Source organism: Arvicanthis niloticus, chromosome 16 (genome assembly GCF_011762505.2).
Source record: "Arvicanthis niloticus isolate mArvNil1 chromosome 16, mArvNil1.pat.X, whole genome shotgun sequence".
NCBI lineage: Eukaryota > Metazoa > Chordata > Mammalia > Rodentia > Muridae > Arvicanthis > Arvicanthis niloticus.
Window position 1 is genome coordinate 45,946,363 of NC_047673.1, and position 22,798 is coordinate 45,969,160.

At 41.1% G+C, this 22,798-nt stretch overlaps 2 protein-coding genes and 1 pseudogene across 2 annotated transcripts; all 3 read right to left on the minus strand.

Moving 5' to 3' along the window:
* Nucleotides 1-22,798, minus strand: part of LOC143434578 (uncharacterized) — a 365,164-nt pseudogene that overhangs the window by 244,557 nt on the left and 97,809 nt on the right.
* LOC117721331 (uncharacterized) lies at nucleotides 773-2,317 on the minus strand. The gene has a single exon (XM_034519921.1). The coding sequence runs from the start codon at nucleotides 2,315-2,317 to the stop codon at nucleotides 773-775; it is 1,545 nt and encodes a 514-aa protein (XP_034375812.1).
* On the minus strand, nucleotides 3,710-5,164 carry LOC117721332 (uncharacterized). The gene has a single exon (XM_034519922.1). It carries the CDS (start codon nucleotides 5,162-5,164, stop codon nucleotides 3,710-3,712), a length of 1,455 nt encoding a protein of 484 aa, XP_034375813.1.

A 22,798-nucleotide genomic window follows, 5' to 3' on the forward strand; every position in this document is an offset into this window, starting at 1 on the left:
CTGGTATTGGGCTTCTCTGTCTCCACTTCCAGGGTTATCTGGAAATCAGAGTTCATTTCCTTTGAATCTGCCTGCCACACTGCATCATTGTCTTTCACTGTTTTGCTCATTATCATCACTGTTTTTCTCCTTTTCCGGTTTCCATCTCTCCATTACAAATTAGAAGTGATTACTCAGTGCTTACTTTATAAATTAGTGGATATGCTGTAGGTTTCCTCAATGCCTTTTGCTGATCTGGTCATGTGACCTTGGTTCCCAAGGACTCTCAAAGTGATGGTCTTAGGGTGGGTGCCAATATGTCTGTGCTCTCACCCTAAGGAGAGATAATATCTTTGGCCCAGTTATTTTTCTCATTTCTATGAGCAAATTTCTGTTTGTGCTCTCTCTGTCCACCTGTGTGTGTGTGTATGTGTGTGTGTGTGTGTGTGTGTGTGTGTGTGTGTGTGTGTTTGTCTCCTATTCTTCACCACACACATACACATAGCTGTACCACACAACACAACACACGCATACACACACATAAGCACACTCACACAACCACACAGACAAACACGCAGTTGATTTTGGTATTAATTTATTGACTTATTTGTATCCATGTTTATTCCCTCTTAGATTCACTAGCTTAATTGTTAGCATTTGCCTGAAGAGTCTTGATAGAAGTGTGTGCAGAGCCTGACAGCTTGTGCCAGTACTTTGCTGGGGGTGAGTGGGTATGTCCAATCCATCCATGTCCAGGGGTTGCAGGCCTCTGATTGTGGAGAACATTTGGGGTTCACCTTCTAGAGAAGCGATTGCTGTAGTCCTTCAGTGCTTTGGCCATGAGAGGGGCGGGTCTCTTAGCAGGGGCCTTCTTGCAGTCTCTTGCTACAGAGGGCATCTGGGGAGCCTTCTGGGTTCTGGGATGGGCAGAAGCCTTAGGAAGGCTGTGTGAATGTGGAGCAAAGGCAGCCCCTCTGGGTCCAGGCTGTCCTTGTTGGTCAGGACCCTTGTGCTGGGTGTGGAAGACCATCTTTGTCTGTCTGGCTTGCAGCCTCTTGTCCAATGTGATTTGGATGCGGGCTCTGAGTCTTTGCAGTCTCTCCTCTTGGGATTCCTGAAGCTGTAGGTGTGTGGCAGACTCAGGGCTGCTATGGGTTGGCTTGCAAGTCTGGGTCTCAGGCTGGGAGTTTTCATCCAGTTGCTCTGGCTCAGCTTCATCCTTGGGAGCCTGGCCGTGAGCAGCAATCCTGATGCCAAGGCCCTCCTCTGAATGGAGCCTTTGGTGGGATTTCTGCTGGAGATGGGGTGCGGGCCTGCAACCCGAATAGACTTGGGTCTTGTGCTTCTTCCTCAGTGCCCACCAGCAAGTTGAGGAGTCTTGATCCTGCTGAGAGGAAGAGGGATCCAGGACAACATCCGGTGGGAAGCAGGCTTGGCCAGTCGAGGGGGACTCCGGAATGGCACAGTCAGTGATGGGACTTGGCTCCTGGGAGCTTCTAGACTCACCTCGAGGCACCTTGGCAGCTGGCCTCTGCACCCCAGCCAGACAGGGGGATTCCCTCTTCCTCTTGCGGGGAGGCAGGGCCAAAGAAGAAGAAGATGAAGAAGAAGAAGAAGAGCAGTATTCAGCTTGGAGGCAACTCCACAATGAACCATCCCCAGGGGCTTCCTCCTGCTTCCAGTGGTCTGGTGGCTGGCTCTTCCTGTGCCCCCCACACAAAAGCCACTTGGGATTGCCTGTCTCAGAACCTGGCTTTCTGGAGAGGAGGGGCTCGGCTCCTTCATGCTGCCAAGTCTTCTCCAGGCTTGCCCTGGGCGGTCTTTCCTGCACCTGGTTCTGGCTACCTAGGTGCCGCTCAGAGCTCAGGCTTTCTCTTGGATCCAGGTTCTGACTGCTAGGTGCCCAAGGATCGGCCCTTATGTGTGATGTTTGGCTCGGCTTCAGGCGAGAGATCTTGCCTGGCTCACAGTGGCTGAGCTGAAGAAAGACCTCTCTCCCAGCTCCTCGGCCTTCCGGGGATGCTGTTTCCAGGGGCTTCTCTTCTGGAGAGTTGCTCTGGTGCTCCCTTGTGAGGCTCATCTCCAAGCCAAGGTCCTGCGGGCCCTGCGGGAGCCCAGGGGACCACTTGGCTACTAAGTCCTTTACAAATTGGACTAGAAGCTGCTGTTTCTTCAGCTGCTTGATGGTCTCTCTGAAGCCAATCTCTGCCAGGTAGTCACACAGGCTCGGCACAGTAGACAGTTCCATCAGCGTTTGGTAGATCTTTCTTTGGTCCGTCTCTCTACAAAGGTCATCGAACAGCTTCTGCAGGACAGCTGTCTGAGAGCCTGACTCCATGTCCCCTCACGAGGGCAGGATGGGAGACTCTGGGATCAATGTGCACGCTCGACTCAGCTCCTGTGTCCACCTCTAAGCAGGTGTGTGCTCACCTGAGCAGAGAACACCTACAGACAGTGGCACACAGGCTAATGGTCTTTGCCTCTGCTGGCATCCCTCTTTTATACTTGCAATGGGGCGGGATCCCCATGCCTGGTCTCTAAGCCACGCCCACTGGCCAACCCTCATCTCTTCCTATCTACCTCCAATCCCTAACCTGAGAAAGAAGGAAAGAAAGAAGAAAGAAAGAAAGAAAGAAAGAAGAAAGAAAGAGAAAGGAAGGAAGGAAGGAAGGAAGGAAGGAAGGAAGGAAGGAAGGAAGGAAGGAAGGAAGGAAGGAAGAAAAACAGAAACCAGGATGGAGTCTGCTCATGTCAGCCTTTTTTCCAGAGTGTAAAATGGCAACACAGCCATGTGACCTAGAGACAAGAAATTTTCCTGTGAAGGCCAAATTGTTGGAAACACCAACTTGCTGCAAGCCTCTCTTGGCTTTGAATTCCTTCCTTCTTCCAACCAGCTCTTTGCCCATGGCTGTCCTCACAGGTGCACATAACTACAGCCCAGCCACACCTTTGTGATTCCAGGCTGGTATTGGGCTTCTCTGTCTCCACTTCCAGGGTTATCTGGAAATCAGAGTTCATTTCCTTTGAATCTGCCTGCCACACTGCATCATTGTCTTTCACTGTTTTGCTCATTATCATCACTGTTTTTCTCCTTTTCCGGTTTCCATCTCTCCATTACAAATTAGAAGTGATTACTCAGTGCTTACTTTATAAATTAGTGGATATGCTGTAGGTTTCCTCAATGCCTTTTGCTGATCTGGTCATGTGACCTTGGTTCCCAAGGACTCTCAAAGTGATGGTCTTAGGGTGGGTGCCAATATGTCTGTGCTCTCACCCTAAGGAGAGATAATATCTTTGGCCCAGTTATTTTTCTCATTTCTATGAGCAAATTTCTGTTTGTGCTCTCTCTGTCCACCTGTGTGTGTGTGTATGTGTGTGTGTGTGTGTGTGTGTGTGTGTTTGTCTCCTATTCTTCACCACACACATACACATAGCTGTACCACACAACACAACACACGCACACACACACACACACACATAAGCACACTCACACAACCACACAGACAAACACGCAGTTGATTTTGGTATTAATTTATTGACTTATTTGTATCCATGTTTATTCCCTCTTAGATTCACTAGCTTAATTGTTAGCATTTGCCTGAAGAGTCTTGATAGAAGTGTGTGCAGAGCCTGACAGCTTGTGCCAGTACTTTGCTGGGGGTGAGTGGGTATGTCCAATCCATCCATGTCCAGGGGTTGCAGGCCTCTGATTGTGGAGAACATTTGGGGTTCACCTTCTAGAGAAGCGATTGCTGTAGTCCTTCAGTGCTTTGGCCATGAGAGGGGCGGGTCTCTTAGCAGGGGCCTTCTTGCAGTCTCTTGCTACAGAGGGCATCTGGGGAGCCTTCTGGGTTCTGGGATGGGCAGAAGCCTTAGGAAGGCTGTGTGAATGTGGAGCAAAGGCAGCCCCTCTGGGTCCAGGCTGTCCTTGTTGGTCAGGACCCTTGTGCTGGGTGTGGAAGACCATCTTTGTCTGTCTGGCTTGCAGCCTCTTGTCCAATGTGATTTGGATGCGGGCTCTGAGTCTTTGCAGTCTCTCCTCTTGGGATTCCTGAAGCTGTAGGTGTGTGGCAGACTCAGGGCTGCTATGGGTTGGCTTGCAAGTCTGGGTCTCAGGCTGGGAGTTTTCATCCAGTTGCTCTGGCTCAGCTTCATCCTTGGGAGCCTGGCCGTGAGCAGCAATCCTGATGCCAAGGCCCTCCTCTGAATGGAGCCTTTGGTGGGATTTCTGCTGGAGATGGGGTGCGGGCCTGCAACCCGAATAGACTTGGGTCTTGTGCTTCTTCCTCAGTGCCCACCAGCAAGTTGAGGAGTCTTGATCCTGCTGAGAGGAAGAGGGATCCAGGACAACATCCGGTGGGAAGCAGGCTTGGCCAGTCGAGGGGGACTCCGGAATGGCACAGTCAGTGATGGGACTTGGCTCCTGGGAGCTTCTAGACTCACCTCGAGGCACCTTGGCAGCTGGCCTCTGCACCCCAGCCAGACAGGGGGATTCCCTCTTCCTCTTGCGGGGAGGCAGGGCCAAAGAAGAAGAAGATGAAGAAGAAGAAGAAGAGCAGTATTCAGCTTGGAGGCAACTCCACAATGAACCATCCCCAGGGGCTTCCTCCTGCTTCCAGTGGTCTGGTGGCTGGCTCTTCCTGTGCCCCCCACACAAAAGCCACTTGGGATTGCCTGTCTCAGAACCTGGCTTTCTGGAGAGGAGGGGCTCGGCTCCTTCATGCTGCCAAGTCTTCTCCAGGCTTGCCCTGGGCGGTCTTTCCTGCACCTGGTTCTGGCTACCTAGGTGCCGCTCAGAGCTCAGGCTTTCTCTTGGATCCAGGTTCTGACTGCTAGGTGCCCAAGGATCGGCCCTTATGTGTGATGTTTGGCTCGGCTTCAGGCGAGAGATCTTGCCTGGCTCACAGTGGCTGAGCTGAAGAAAGACCTCTCTCCCAGCTCCTCGGCCTTCCGGGGATGCTGTTTCCAGGGGCTTCTCTTCTGGAGAGTTGCTCTGGTGCTCCCTTGTGAGGCTCATCTCCAAGCCAAGGTCCTGCGGGCCCTGCGGGAGCCCAGGGGACCACTTGGCTACTAAGTCCTTTACAAATTGGACTAGAAGCTGCTGTTTCTTCAGCTGCTTGATGGTCTCTCTGAAGCCAATCTCTGCCAGGTAGTCACACAGGCTCGGCACTGTAGACAGTTCCATCAGCGTTTGGTAGATCTTTCTTTGGTTGGTCTCTCTACAAAGGTCATCGAACAGCTTCTGCAGGGACAGCTGTCTGAGAGCCTGACTCCATGTCCCCTCACGAGGGCAGGATGGAGACTCTGGGATCAATGTGCCACGCTCGACTCAGCTCCTGTGTCCACCTCTAAGCAGGTGTGTGCTCACCTGAGCAGAGAACACCTACAGACAGTGGCACACAGGCTAATGGTCTTTGCCTCTGCTGGCATCCCTCTTTTATACTTGCAATGGGGGCGGGATCCCCATGCCTGGTCTCTAAGCCACGCCCACTGGCCAACCCTCATCTCTTCCTATCTACCTCCAATCCCTAACCTGAGAAAGAAGGAAAGAAAGAAGAAAGAAAGAAAGAAAGAAAGAAAGAAAGAAAGAAAGAGAAAGGAGGAAGGCAAGGAAGGAAGGAAGGAAGGAAGGATTCTTAGGTACCTTGTTCTTTTTAGGCAAATAAAGATTGAATGAAGGACAGGAGTAAAAACAGAAACCAGGATGGAGTCTTCTCATGTCAGCCTTTTTTCCAGAGTGTAAAAGAATGGCAAAAACAGCCATGTGACCTAGAGACAAGAAATTTTCCTGTGAAGGCCAAATTGTTGGAAACAGTAACTTGCTGCAAGCCTCTCTTAGCTTTGAATTCCTAATTGTTTGCTAAGAGAGCTCTTTGCCCATGGCTGTCACTCACAGGTGTTACAGAACTACAATTCCCAGCCACACCTTTGTGATTCCATCTGGTATTGGGCTTCTCTGTCCACTTCTAGGTGTTTGAAGACAGCTAAATGTACAGAGAATAATTTCCTTTGAAACAGCCTGGCACACTGACATCAATGTCTTGGGAGGCACTGTTTTGCTGAGTTAAAGGCACTGTTTTTAGAATTTTCCGGTTTTCCAGGACAGCCAGGGCTACAAATTAGAAAGCCTGTCTCAGTGCTTACTTTATAAATTAGAGACAGATATGCTGTAGGTTTTTTCAATTGTGACTTTTGCTGATCTGGTCATTTGAGTTTGGTTCCCAAGGAATTGCAAAGTGATGGTCTTAGTTTATTCATTTCCAATATGTCTTATGCTACAATATTTAAACCTAAGGAGAGATAATATTTTGGCCCAATTATTTTTCTCAAAATTTCTCACTTGAGCATAATTTCTGTTTGTGATAAATCTCTGTCCACAAATATGTGTAAATTGTAGTGTGTGTGTGTTTAAAGGTGTGAATTGTGTGTGTGTGTTTTAATGAACAATTGTCTCCTATTCATTCAAAACACACATACACATAGCTGTACCACACAACACAACACACGAATACACACACATAAGCACACTCACACAACCAGCAGAGACAAACACGCAGTTGATTTTAAGTATCAATTTATTACTTATTTGTATCCATGTTTATTCCCTCTTAGATTGTCTAGCTGAATTTAGATTTGCAAAAGAAGAGTCACCTTTCCTAGAAGTGAGAAGCACAGCCTGAACAGCTTGAGAACAGTACTTGCTGGGGGTGAGTGGGTATGTCCAATCCATCCATGTCCATATTGGAAATACAGGCCTCTGATTGTGGAGAATATTGGGGTTCACCTTCTAGAGAACCTGATTGCTGTAGTCCTTCAGTGCTTTGCCATGAGAGGGGCGGGTCTCTTAGCATAAAATAAAATTCTTGCAGTAAATTGCTACAGAGAGAATGGGAGCCTTCTGGAGGCACTGGGATGGGCAGAAGCCTCAGTAACTCTGTAAATGTGGAGCAAGCAGCCCCTCTGTGGGGCAGGCTTAGTCCTTTGTTGGTCATGGACCCTTGGGCTGAACTGTAGAAGAAAGCAGCTTTATCTTTGCTGGCTTGGAACATATACCTCTTGTTTTCAACAGCCTACAACATTTGGGCTCTGATCATTTGTTTTTTCAGTCTCTCTCTTGGGTGCCTGAAGCTGTAGGTGCATGTGGCAGCCTACAGGGCTGGCAAAGGGTATAAATACCCATGCTTGAAAGTGAGGACTTATTTATAATAAGGAGTTTATCATAAACAGAGACTTGATCTGGCTCAGACTTCATCCTTGGGAGCCTGGCTCCTCAGCAATCCTGATGCTAAGGCCCTCCCATGGATGAGACCAGCCTGGGGTGGGTGGACCCCTGCTGGAGAATACGGTCACCAACAATGCAATCCCTCCATAGACTTGGGTCTTGTGCTTCATTGCCCAGTGCCCACCAGCCTGGCTTATACAGTCTTGATCCTGTCAGATGCTAACTCAAGAGGGATCCTGGGACAACACTGAAATAGAAGCATAAGATATTGGAACAGTCAGGGTGGAAATCCAGGAATGGAACAAGTCAGTCATGGGTCTTGGCTCCTGGGTAGCTTGGTGGATAGTCCAACTCGATAAGGACAAGTTGGCAAGGTCTGATCTGTCCCCTGCACCCACAAAGCTGACAGTTGGGGATTCCCTGTTCCTCTTCCCCACATCCTGGGCCAAAAGAAGAATAAGATCTAGAAGAAGAAGAAGAGCAGTATTCAGCATTGGAGGCAACTCACAATGAACCATCCCCAGGGGCTTCCTCCTGCTTCCAGTGGTCTGGTGGCTGGCTCTTCCTGTGCCCCCACACAATAAATCCACTTGGGTTTGCCTGTCTCATAACTTGCTTTCTGGACAGGAGGGGCTCGGCTCCTTCATGCTGCCATTTCTTCTCCAGGCTTGCCCTGTTGGTCTTTCCTGCACCTGGTTCTGGCTTTTCTAGGTTTCCTCAGAGCTCAGGCTTTCTCTTGGATCCTATTTCTGACTGCTAGGTTCCCAAGGATCGGCCCTTATGTGTTTGATGTTTGGCTGGCTTCTTTCTAGAGATCTTGCCTGGCTCACATTGGCTGAGCTAGAAAGACTTCTCTCCCAGCTCCTTGGCCTTCAGGGGATGCTGTTTACAGGGCTTCTCTTTCTGGAGAGTTGATTCATGGTACTCCCTTGTGAGGCTCATCTCCAAGCCAAGGTCCCGGTGCCCTCTGGAGCCCAGATGGGACCACTTGGCTACTAAGTCCTTTACAAATGGAATAGAAGCTGCTGTTTCTCAGCTGCTTTATGGTCTCTCTGAGGGAAGCTCTGCCCTGTAGTCCCACAGTGCCAGGACAAGTAGACAGTTCCATCAGCGTTTGGTAGATGTTCTTGGTCTTGTCTCTCTTAATTCATCGAACTTCCTCTGCAGGACAGCTTTCTTTTTGCTTGACTCTGTCCCCTCACGAGGCACTTGGGAGACTCTTGTTCAATTCATTTCTCCACTCAGCTCCTGTTTCCACCTCTAACATTTTTTGCTCACCTGAGCAGAGAACACCTACTTTCATTTCCACATTATAATTCTTTGAACTCTTGTGTCATCCCTTTATTTATAATTGCAATGGGCATGATCCCCTTGCCTGGTCTCTAAGCCATAGGCCACTGGCCAACCCTCATCTCTTCCTATTTACATTAATTTTTATAGGACACTGCTCAAAGAAGACTTCTGTGGCAAGAGAATTGCAAAGTAGTAATAGTGTGGCTACTTTGAGTTGTGTCAAGAATGAGTTCTTAGAAATTCAGAAAAGTGGAAAAAAGGAAAGAATAAAGATATACTCTAGCTCTCATTATAATGAAGAGCCCCTACAAAAGCAGTGAAGGAAGGTTAGAAGATGGCTTGGTAAAATTTAAGACAGGCTTCAGTATCTGTAGAAAGTTCCTGAAGGAGAAGTGCAGAGAGCTGCTTTAAATCTGATCCACCTCATCTCTGACTTTCTTTTTCATCTTAGGTATTCTATGTTCCCATGCTTGCAGAAGACTGAAACATTTGTGCAAAACTCAAAGTCAGAATTTTTTTATTCTCTCATTATTACATTCCTAACAGTTTCCCCTCCTTCCCAAAGACACCTCACAGTCCTCCCAGGGACAAGAATTAAACATGGCATATCAAGTTTCATCAAGATTATATACTTCCCCTCATGTTAATGCTGGATAGAGCAACCAATTAGGAACATAAGGGTCCAAAAAGCAGGCAAAAGCTTCAAAAATAGCCCAGTTTTCCCTGTTTGGAATCCCATAATACACCAAGCTATAAATATAACATATATGAAGAGGGCCTAGTTTAGACACATGCAGGCTCTGTGATTGTTGGTTCAGACTTACTTAGTCCCTGTGAGTTCAGGTTTGTTGATTTTACAGATTTTCTTCTAGGGTCCTTCACCTCTTGGATTCCTACAATTATTCATGCCCCTCTTCTACAGGATTCCCTCAGTTCTGTCTAATATTTGGTCTCTGTATCTGATTCTATTTGTTGCTGAATGAAGCCTTGCTGATGGCAGTTGGGTTAATGACTTATCATGTTTGTCCTTTTGAGTTTGATTTACCTCACTCAGAATATATTTTCTAGTTCCATAGTGTACTGGCTGGCTTTGTGTGTCAACTTGATACTAGCAGGAGTTATCACAGAGAAAGAAGCTTCCCTTGAGGAAAAATCTCCATGAGATCCAGCTACAAATCAATTTCCCATTTAGTGATCAATGGAGGAGTGCTCAGACTGTTGTGGGTGGTGCCATCTCACAGCTGGTAGTCCTGGGTTCTATAAGAAATTAAGCTGAGCAAGCCAGTGGAAGCAAGCCAGTAAGCAGCATCCCTCCATGGCCTCTGCATCTGACTCTGCCTCCAAGTTCTTGCCCTATATGGTTTCTTATCCTGACTTCCTTAGGTGATAAACAGCAATGTGGAAGTTTAAGCTGAATAAATGCTTTCCTCCCCAATTTGCTTCTTAGTCATGATGTTTTCTGCAGGGATACAAACTATGAGGAAGACTCATAGACCTACCTCAAGATCCATCTATACAATTCCTAGACATATACCACAAATACACTGTTCTACCACAAAGACACTTGCTCAACTAAGTTCATAGCATCTACAGGTTCGATTCCTAAACATGGGGCCTCAGGATTGATCGAAAATCACTACTGGGAGTCTCTAGATGGGAACTAACATAGACAGGTTGTGTCCGATAGTCTGTGTGGTATCTTGGGAGACCTGTATTTTTCTCTCTCTCTCTCTCTCTCTCTCTCTCTCTCTCTCTCTCTCTCTCTCTCTCTCTCTCTCTCTCTTTCATTCTCCCTTTCTTTTGCCTATTGAAAGTTGGTTTATTCTCAGTTAAATTTTGAGGTGACCTTTATTTGTCTCAGACCAATTTGGAAGATCATTTATTTTCAGCATATTTGGTAGCATCTCAATATTTTTTCATTTCTCTAATATAGCATCCTGAGTGTTTTTCTGTGTGATACCTCAACTTATTGTAATGCTGCTAATTTTAATTTACCACTTTTAGATTACATTATGAAAATAATACAGAAAAAAATTTGAGAACATCGAATGTTCTCAAGTTCCTTAGAACCTCCATGCTGAATTGCTCTGACTTTCAGACATAAAACCAGCTAGAGTGCCAAATGAAAGTTTTCACAAACAAAAAAAAAATTCCCCTCCTGGGTTTTTCTTTCCCATTTTAGTGCATTCATACTTGAAAGTTGCAACCATCCATGTTAGCTCAAGGAATTTGTATTTTATAATAGACATACATGTTCTGCATATAAGAGTAGCTCCCTAGGGTCTTAGCATATATCAGTTTCTTCTATAAATGGTGAATGTGTCTTGAATGTTTAGAGTAATGTGATGAGTCTCAAGAAATTAGGTGATCATGCTCCATGTGTTACTGAAAAGTATAGAAAATTCCTTAAACGGTATAGAAGTCATCTGTGTGGTTCCAGGATCTAGCTGACCACATGATGAATGGTTGTGCAAGATTACAGAAAAATGTGTGTACAGGATGTTTCCCACATGACTGACTGAATTATGGGCTGGGACTTTCTACTATTTTTATGATATGTTCCCTTTGTTACCCCCTTCCACCCTGGTTTGTGTTTTTTTCCTTTAAATACCCTACACCCCCTGGCTTCTGGGTCGACTCTCCTTAACTTGAGCCTCGACCTCAGCTAGCTGATTCCCAAAATAAAGCCTCTTGCTGTTTGCATCTAGATAGGTATCTTGTGAGTTATTGGTTGGCCATGGCATCCGAGACTTGAGTAAGGGTCCCCCCTCTTGGGCATCTTTCATTACTTAGTGTCAGAGCCAACAAGTTTCTTTTAAGTCCAAGAGTGAAGTAAGCTGTCTTGGGCTTTCCCATTAAGCAGGTTCACATACTGTAAATTTCCTCTCAACCCTCAAGCTATTAAGTTAGAAGTAATATGTGTCTGTAATCTTTGATGTCAGACTCACAAATCAAAAAGAATTATCTTTGCCAGAACAATCTCACTAGAGTACATCAAGCAAAAGCCTGATTCAGAGAAGCTAGAAACATATCATATCAAGGGAGCACATAGGCTCCTCATTTTGAGTAGGAGAGATTACATCTCAAGACACAGGATTCATTCCTCTTCTCTTCCCACAAACCTTGAGCCTCAGTTCTGGACTTTATTTCTTTAGGGGAATATGTTTTAGTGGATACTTTTCCTTCCTTTAAATCTTTCCTTTAATGATAGCTTTCTAATCATGCCTTTCTTTTTGGTATATTTAAAATTGAATGTTTTTTCCCTGGAAATTACTGCTATTCTTGGTGACCTGTTATTTTCCTAGTGAATAATATTTCACTTATAACAAAGGGATATTTTCTTATTATTTTCTATTTCTTTGCATAGGGATTTTTGTCTATTGAACTGTTTGATATATAACAAGAATCTTTACCTGTCTCTTAAATACATTATTATTTAAAATTCTAAAGAGATGATTCAATAAAACAAGTCAAAAATGAAGCTCATGCTAATACGTTATACAAAATATTTTCTGAAATTCTGGACAACACACAAATAAACATAAATTATAAAAGTTTCTAATGATATGACACTTTATGTGTGCTAGGGTATTTGTTATCTTAAACTGATTACATTCTCTTGAATGTAATTGCATTCTCTTGCATGTAAACTTTTAGTCTGTTTGTCCTGATTAGAAATTTTATATTATGTTATGATTATGAACACTATATATTAACTCTGTAAGGGAATATATACAAATGGAAGTCTAATAATATGAAAGAGAACCAACAATTTTATGAGACAAAGAAAACAGCTGTGTTGTGAAAAATACTGATTTTTCTATTTCAAGAAGCAAAGTGTCTCTGGAGAAAATTAATCCTGTGAGGTATTTCCTTTTGCATTTAAAATTCTTTGAGTAGTTTATGGTAGCTACTATTCTTTTGTTGGAATTTTAGATTTGATTATTGTTGCAGTATTCTTAAATCATGGCTAAACATATGGCATGATTACAACTATAAGTTGGACGAACTTATGGAGGATCTTTCTGGCCGTTAAAGGAAGCAGATCACAGGAGTTTGTTCATGCTATTTTTTTGGTTCTACTTCTTTTTTTCTTTAGAACATACCAATTGCAAAAACCTGCCTCTTTATTTGCCAAGTCACAGTGACTTCACATATGGAACAACATAGAGAATTGTGAAATTCTCTCTTTCCATCCATGTTCAAAATAGGACCATTGTTTTCATTTATTTATCAAAGATCATGGAGTTTTTATGCTACATGCTTTGAACCTGATCTCTTGGGGCATTTTGGTTAGTTAAAAATATTATAAACATCACAGATAGTCAAATTATCTAGTATTACACTAGAATATATTTGCCTTCACGGGAGAAGCTTACATACTCCTGATTAATGGGAATTAATGTTAGATGCTCTAATTAGTTATCTGTAGACTTGCTGATAGCAGATACCAATGATTCTGCACACTCTACTGAATATTGTCAGGACTGCCTGGCTGCCTTCTTCCATTCCTCTTTTCCTTTCTCCCCTATCTCCTTCCATCTTCATTCATTTTTCCCTAAGGCCTTCCTTTCCTACCCCTTCCTACCTGTCCTCTCTCCCTCTTTTTCTCCTGCTTTCCTTTTTTCTTCTTTAAAGTGTTGACTTGACAAAATATAAAATTTTATGGTAACATTTTCATACTCGCATGATCACTTAAAAATGATACTTGGAAGGTTCTGTGTTAAAAACAGAAATCATTATTATTTATAATGATTTCAAAGTATTATTTATTACCCTTGTTTCAAAAATATGACAACAATTATTATTATTAATATTAATGAGTATTATCATTGTAGGCAATGGAATGGTACCTGTATTTTAAGAAAAGTTCAGTGGCAATCCTTTTTAAAGTTATTTGGAATTCCTTTTGTAACTGGAAAATGAAGGTGATAGCTATATAATTCTTAAGTTCAGTAAACAGAAATGAGAATTGCATGTAGGTGGAAATCATGCATATTTATAAAATACCTTCATAACAAATGATTAGACTACCCCCAGGATCCATATTAAATTTTCTTATATCATGAAGGGAAAAACTAGAATAAGCAAAGAATATTGACAGAGAAACATAACTTTAACAATAATCTACAAATATATTCTTACATTTTGTTTTACTTTTAAAATTTTATTATATTGAAGTAGAAAAAGATTATTAAGTGCAACTCAATGTGTACTATATTTTGAGAATTCAAGAAATCATCTTTGTTCTACACTGTACATTCATATAAACAGAACCAGATTTCATATTCCTAATGCATCCCTTGTTAATAAGAATCAATTGAAAGAAATTTTGTAGTATTTTAAAAAATACCACACTATCATGTTATCTCTGAGTCACAATTTCCACATGTATAAGTTATGATCCAGATGAAGATGCTTTGGGAAAACCGTAATGATTTGTTCAATTTATTTGCTTTGTCTCACAATTGACTGAATAGTTTAGCAAAGCAGAATCAACAGCTGCTAGGAGTACAAGATGTCTCAAAGCAAGCAGTATGTGTAAGACCAAGGGTGAAGCCTTAGTTTTGTGGTTTAAGAAATGCTCGGGCAGTGAGTGAATACCATGTGTGTTCTTTTGTGATTGGGTTACCTCATTCAGGATGATATTTTCTAGTTCCATCCATTTACCTAAGAATTTCTCAAAATCATTGTTTTTAAAAGCTGAGCAATACACCATTGTGTAAATGTACCACATTTTTTTTTATCCATTCCTTTGTTTAAGGACATCTGGGTTCTTTCCATCTTCTGGCTATTATAAATAATGCTGCTATGAACATACTGGAACATATGTCCTTGTTATATGTTAGAGCATATTCTGGGTATATGCCCAGGAGTGGTATAGCTGGGTTTCCTGGTCATGCTATGTCTAATTTTCTGAGGAACTACCAGACTGATTTCCAAAGTGGTTGCACCAGCTTGCAATCCCACCAACAATGGAGGAGTATTCCACATCCTCGCCAGCATGTGCTATCACCTGAGTTTTTTTATCTTACTCATTCTGACTGGTGTGATGTGGAATCTCAGGGTTGTTTTGATCTGCATTTCCCTGCTGAGTAAGGGTACAAAAGAACACACATGATATCCATTCACTGATTATTGGATATTAGCCCAGAAGCTTGAAATACCCAAGATTCAACTCACACACATGAAGCTCATGAAGAAAGAAGAACAAGTGCAGGTGCTTCGTCCTTCTTAGGAGTAACAAAATACTCAAGGGAGAAAATATGGAGACAAAATGTGGGACAGAACCTGAAGGAGGGGCTATCTGAAGACCATTTTACCTGGGTATCCATCCCATGTGAAGTCACCAAAGGTAGATGCTAATGTGGATGTCAGGAAATACATGCTGACAGGAGCCTGATATAGCTTTGTTCTTAGAGGTGTGCCAGAGTCTGACATATTCAGAGGTGGATGCTCACATCTAACCATTGAAATGATCAATGGGTTCCCAATGGAAGAGTTAGAGAGAAGACTGAAGGAGCTGAAAGGGTTTGCGGCCCCATGAGGGCAACCAACCAGAGCTCCACAGGGTCTAAACCACCAGCCTGGGAGCACATAGGGAGTGACCATTGCTCCAGCTGTATATGTGTGGAGGATAGCCCTGTAGGGCATAGGTGGGAGAGGAGATCCTTGGTCACATGAAGGCAGGACACTGAGTCGGGAGGGGGGTATTCAAGGGTGGTAAGGTGTGAGTGGGGGGTAGGTGGTGGCACATCCTCATAGAAGCAGGAGGACAGGGGATGGGATATGGGATAACATATGAAATGTAAATAAAATATCCAATCAAAAAATGATGTGCTCTGGCAGCTAAAGTAATGTTTTGAAAGGGAATATATGAAAACAGTTCGAAATCCAAGACAGTCAGGTACACACAAGGCTTCACATGGTTATTACATTCTCACATTTGCAAAAACCCTACTGACTCTCAACTGGGACACACAAAACTATTAGTATGACCAAAAACAAGTTAGTCAACCCTAACATAATGGATATAGTGAAACAGTGCATGAATAACTAGACCCAAATGTCATGGGGGCATATTGGTACAAAGCGGTTCTATTGTGCAGAAGTAATTTCTGGAATTTCCCATATATATGAACTTGAAGTCACCAGAGTTAATAAATAACATTAGAACAGTCAGTTAAGTTTAATTTGAGATATGAATGTTTTAGCATAAGTGCCAACTATTATACATCATACATATTTCTACAAAATTTTAATCTAAAATCGATAGTTACCAGTGAATCCTTTGTTTTACCCAAAAACTTTGATTAGAATTGAATACTGACTGAAGGACATTGGCAATGTTGATTGAATTTTCCAATTCTAGAGCTCATGTCAAGCTCCTGGTCAAGACTTATTAAAGGGGTTAAGAGGATGGCTCAATGAATCATAGTGATCTGAACTCTAATTGTAGAATCCATGAGAAAAAGTCAGGCACAGTAGTGACTCTAGTCCTAGTTTTAGGGAGGGAGAGGCCAGCATTTCTGGGGCTTGCTGGCTAGCCAGTTTAATCTAATAAGTGAGTGCTGGTGTCAGTGATTTTGATGGCTATCCTTGGTTTTCAACTTGACTATATCTGCAAAAACCCAATGGCTGCAAATATCTGTGAAGTAATTTTCTTCATTGAATCTTTAGAGGTGGTATTGGGAGCCAAGTCCCAGCAGAAAGGAGCTATCATCTTTGTAGCCATCTTGGACCATATACCCTGACAAGAGATGTATTTTTCAACAGCCCACAACAGCTGAGCACACTCTGATAAACATCTTGTTTTTCTCACATATCTTGTTTTGTTGTTTCGTGCCCCAGCTGCAAGGCACACATGGTAAAGTGTCTTCAGCTGCGTCCCCCTGCTTGTGCTTATATATGCTCATGACTTACTTCCAATAAAGGGGACTTGATCAGACTCTTTGTCTTGTATCCATTTTTCATGACCCTTGCTCCTCCATCCCCACTCTCTCTCTCTTGCTAGCTCTGTTTACTAACCCATGGACCAGAGCACCTGGCCCCCAAATGTGGGGCACCATTGACCAGGTCAAGGTGGGAAGATCTACTTTATCTAAATCACCTCTTTTTGTTCCAGCCAATTTAAAGACATGGAAGAAAGAAGCTTCTGATTTTTACAGTTGATCTTCAGACCTGCTGGCAATTTTTTCCTTCATTAGAATTTGAGCTTATTTTTTCCAGATTCTGGAATATAATGAAGTCCAGTTGACTTCACACACACACACACACACACACACACACACACACACACACACAATTACTCACACAGTGACAGACCCAGTCTCAAAAAGTAAAGGAAAAGCGGTTGAGGAAGACACCCAATGTTGACCCTACATGTCTACACACACTCACACACATATAAAATACACCTGTGTTGGTTTTCTGTTGTTAAAACACATTGTCACTATAGCAGTAAAATTGCTTTCTCTTTGTTAGAGGTACAAATAGTTTTGTTGGATCGAATCAAGATGGTACCAAGTTTCAGTTCCATCTAGGGAAAGAAAAAAATCTGCTTTACTCCATTTTCTGTAACTGGAGACCAAACATATTCCCTGGTTTGTAGCCCTGTAACAGCTGGTAAGCCAGACATAGAAAGTGACTTTCACATAGTTTAGTATTCTGACTTTTCTCTTCATAACATTTTAGTATTTTCTATACATTTTTTCTCCTTCAAAAGACCCTTAAAATCCATTTAATCTACCTATAGCTAGTTTTTGACATGTAATTTTTCATAGTCACTGATTAGGATAGAATAATCTTAAACAGATGGGAAGAGGTTACAGATTAAAATAATGAAATCATTAAGTTGAATTAAGCAGTAATCTAAAATGTGCATGATTTCAAATAATCATTTCTTTATTAGTAGATTTAAATTATTGGGTTCATTGGTAATAGGGTACAATGAAAGCAAATGTTATTTGAGTGACACAGAAAATGCAAACTCTATAGGAGAGCTATATACAAATACTTGCTAGCTCACTTTGGTGGCTTGTAACTTAGGTACTGAAAAAGCCAATGAAACTGGACTCTAAGGTCACAGCTGGTTTAGAATGTATACTAAGTACCAGACCAGCTTAGGTTACATACAAATACCCTGTAAAAAAAAATAAACACACATGTTGAGGGAAAGATCACTATATTTAAACCAAATAATTCAAGTTATTCTTTAAGTATAATCTCATTAGCATTATGCCTTGGCATCTCTACATGTCATCAGTTAAGGACTAGAGCAGAATTTGCAAGAAAAAGAAAAAAGGTTACAGACAAGACAAAATGTAGAGAAAAATAAAATCTCATTTCTTCATAAATTTTTTCTTTTTTTAAAATTTAATTATTATCATTTTTTTAAACTTATCCACTTTACATCCCACTCACTACCCCACTCCTGGACACCTCCACCACAATCATGTGCTTAGTTAGCTTTTAAGATTTGGGTATGTGTTTTGCACTTAGAATGTCTATGGAGATTAAGTAGCTAGTTAGGAACCAGAATAATTATTTTCATAGAATAAAACCAGAGATTTTTAAAAAGAAGAAATAGGAACAAGATTATATCATGTGATGAGGCATAGAATATAGGAGGTGAACCATAATGGAGAGCAATAATTTACTACAGTCTAAATTTTAAGTTGAATTTATGTACTGTCTTAATATGAGGGGACATAGCTATTATAAATTCTTCCTAAGATATGTGCATATGAAAAACATTTGAAGTGACATTTCCATGAATTAAAACAGGTCATGCAATAACTACATGCAAAATGCTACTACATACAGAACTTAGTACAAGAAACAGGTCATAATTTTTTGAGTTATTGTCAAAGGGGACCTATAGTCCAGTTTCATACCACAGGTAATTCCAAACATATTTGTTTTTCTTCCAAACCTGAGTATATGTTCCTACAGAGACAGTAAAATATAAAACAACAAAGAGATACTGAGTTGCTTACTTAACATAATTGTTCATATTCTATCCATTACATTCATAGTATTGTCAGGTACTGAAATGCTAAAGGTAGATAAAATAAATTATCAATCTCTCCCAGGTAATCAATTTTTTATGTCCAATGCTGATCTTCCTAGAAGACAACTTCACTGGTTTATATAATTCCCCTATTGATTTGGAGGTACCTACGACTGTATAATTTTCAGTACTATGGCTATGTGAGTTAAAACTCATATGAGACACTGGTTATGTGGCCAAGAATCTGAGAATAAAAGGTTGCTGGGCCCTAAATTGAAATATACTACATATTTTATTAATCATTTTTATTAATTTTCATTTCAAATGATATCCCCCTTCATGGGGACCCCTCCACAAAATCTCCATTTCCCCTTACACTTTACCTCTACTTGAGGGCTCCTCCACCCACTCACCCCCTGCCACTTCACCATGCTAGCATTTCCTTATGTTGTGGAATCAAGCAGCCATAGGACCAAGGGTCTCCCCTCCCATTAATGTCTGAGAAGTCCATCTTCTGCTACATATGTATCTGGAGCCATGGCTCTCTATATTTATACTCTTTGGTTGGTGATTTATTCCCCTGGAAATCTGGGAGTCCCAGTTAGTAGATACTGTTCTTCATATGTGGTTGCAATCCCTTTCAGCTCCTTCATTTCTTCCCCTAGGTCATCCACTGGTGCCCCTGAGCTCAGGGTGTGAGTATCTGCATCTGTATTCATCAAATGCTGGTAGAAACTCTCAGAGAATTGCCTTGCCAGGGTCCCATTAGCAACTGCTTCTTGGCATCATCAATAGAGTTTGGGTTTGGTATATGAAGATTGGTTGGATCCATGTGTAGGTTGGTTTCAAGATGGCTTTTCCTTCAGTCTTTGTTCCAATTTTATCTTTCTTTCCTTTGGACAGAAACATTTCTTAATTAAAATTTTGGTATGTGTGTGTTGTCCCTTCCCTCATTTGGAGGCTGTACCTAACTACTGAAGAGAGTCTCTGCAGGTTCTATATCCACTTTCTTGGATATTTTATCTAAAGTCACTCTTTTCTGTCCTGGAAGGCTCTCCCTTCCTGGGAGTCTGGGACATTTTAGTCACTAATATGAGTTCCATATTCTCCACAACCACATGCTTCTATTTAATTTCTTGACCATCTGATATTCTCTCCCTTCCAATACCTGTGTTTGCCCCCTCCCTTTTTCCATTTTCTTTTTCTCTCCCTCCCAGCTTCCTCCTTCCCTTTACCTCCTATGAAAATTTTTCCATGTTCTATGTAAGATAGAAGAACCGATACTTTGTTCTTCCTTTTTCTAAAGCTCCATAAACTTTGTGGGTTTTATCATGAGTATTGTGAGCTTTGGGGTGCATAACCACTTATCAATGAATCCACACAATAAGTGTTGTTTTGTTTCAAAGTTACATCACTCAGGATGATATTTTCTAGTTCCATCAATTTGCCTGTGAATCTCAGTAAGTACTTGTTTTTATTAGCTGAATAGTATTTTGTTGTGTAAATGTATATCATATTTTCTTGTCCATTATTTTGTTGAGGGACAACTTGGTTGTTTCCTGGTTCTGGTTATTAAAACTAAGGCTGCTATAAACATTAGTGTAGTATTTGAGTGTCTTTTAGGTATATCCCAAGTATTGTTACAGCTGTGTCTTCAGATAAAAATATTTCCAGTTTTCTGAGAAACCACCAGATTTATTTCCAAAGTGCTTTTACCAGCTTGCAGTACCTCTAGCAATTGAAGAGTGTTCTGATTTCTCCAGATACTTGTCAGCATCTGCTTGTTGCCTGAGTTTTGGACCTTAGCCACTATAATAGGTTTGAGGTTAAATCTAATTTTTTTGGATTTGTATTTCTCTGATGACTAAGGATGTTGAGCATTTCAAGTGCTTCTCAGTCATTTGAAATTTCTCAGTTGATAATTCTTTGTTTGCCTCTGTACCCCATTTTATTAGGGTTATTTGTTCCTCTAGATTCTTATTTCTTGAGTTACTTGGAAATTTTGAATATTAAACCTCTACCACATGTAGCGTTGGTAATACACTTTTCTCAATCTGTGGGTTGCTGTTTTGTACTATTGACAGTGTCCTTTGACTTACCAAAATTTTTCAATTTTATGATTTCCTGTGTCTATCAATTTTTGACCTTAGAACATGAATCATTGGTGTTCTGTTCAGGAAATTTTCCTGTGAGCAAATGTGTTTGAGGTTTTCTTTTCTACTTTCTTTTCTATTAGATTTATGTAATGTGATTTTATGTGGCAGTCCTTGATGCACTTGTACTTAAGCTTTGTTCAAGGAGATAAGAATGGATTAATTTGCATGCTTCTACATGCCAACTGCCAGTTAAAACAGCACTCTTTGCTGAAAATTCTGTCTTTTTTTCACTAGATAGTTTTGGCTTCTCTGTCAAAATCAAGTAATTATAGGAGTGTGGGTTGAATTCTGAGTCTTTAGTTCTATTCCACTGATCTACCTTCCTGTACCAACACCATGCACTTTTATTCCACTATTGCTGTGAACTACAGCGTGAGGTCAGGGAAAGTGATTCCCTTAGATGTTTATTTCATAGTTTAAAATGATTTTTTGCTATTCTGTGTTTTTTGATTCTATACACTATTGACCCAAATAACTCAATCAGGGTATTCCTACATATAATTAAAAAAAAAAAAAAAAAACTTCCGCAAAGTAGCTGGATATAAAATTAACTCAAATAAATCAGTAGCCTTCCACTTCTTAAACCATAAATGGCCAGAGAGAGAAATAAGTAAAAGAAACCCTTCACAATAGTCACAAATAATATAATATATCTCCATGTGACTCAAACCATACAAGTGAAAGATATGTATAACAAAAACATCAAGTCTCTGAAGACAGAAATCAAAATGATCTCAGAAGATGGAGAGATCTCCCATGCTCATGGATTGGCAGGAATAACCCAGTAACAAAGGCAATCTTACCTAAAGTAATCACCATCAAATTTCAAACTCAGTACTTCACATAGATAGAAAGAATAATTCTCAAATTCATCAAAAATTTCCTATTATTACTACAAAAAAATGGAAATAATATGACTCCTAAATTATATTTCTTTTCCACTAGAACTGTGTATCACTCGAACTTCAATGGACAAACTTAATATGTATATCAAAAATGTGCAGAAATTGAGAGACTTTGGAGTGCTTAGTCTTATATAAGTTATCTTTATCACATGCTTCTGTCAAAGCTCAGGAACCTATGCAGAAGATGAGACAGAATGAATAGAAAAGCCAGATCTGTTGAATGATGTTAACTAAACTGCATGTTTTTAGACACAACAAGAGCAATGCACATGTAAACATATTGAGAATATGTCAGAATTCAAAAGCCCAGTACAAGGGTGACAAAACACAATCTTTAAGAAGAAGAAAGAGGTAGAACCTGCCACCCAAGGAAAGAACCTATCCAGAGTACATAATTTCTTAGAGAGGCAAAATAAATTTTATACTATGAATGAACATGCTTATTGTTTAGAAAAATACTAGAAAAAATCAGACTCCACATTTAAATATACTTTTCAAAAGCAGTTCATGGCAAAAAACATGTTAAACAAAGATATAGGTTGAAAGTTTGAGCTTTAACTCTTGCCATAACTGTGTCATGTGCATTAACTATCTTAAACATTCTGTCATAACCTAGTGCACCTCCAGTACTCTTAAGGAGAAAAGCCCTCATAAGCTTATGCATGTAAATAATTTTGTCTCCAGCTTGTGGAACTGTATGGGAAGAAGTAGGAGGTCCCTGTGACTAGGGGCAGAGTTCAAAAGGCTAGGCTAATGGCAGTTACTTCTCTCTGCCTTTGTTCCTCATGGTGTGAGGTTTCAGCTATTGCTTCATTGTCATCCCTTCATTTTTACTGCTATGATTACAACTCTAAACATCATAAATTCTAACGCTGTGAAACTAGAGCCCCTACTTGAATGCTCTTCTTGTTTAATGTATTTTGGTTATGTTGTTTTATCCCACCAATAGAAGAATAACAATGCCAATGACTCAATTTCTTAAGTTCTAATATTGGATTAAATAGAACCTTGTTTAATTCTCAAGGATAATGTGACTATTGTGAATCTGAAGAAGACTTTGCAAACTACAGTGTATTCAATAATAATGAAGAGAAATGGAACATGACAGATTTCACTGTTAAAAGACTAGAAAAAACAGGTCAGCAGAACCCAGTATCATAAAGAAATATTGAAGCCATGCATACCACATAAGTAAAACCTGCATTTAAAAAGTAAAAGTTAATAGTGGAGA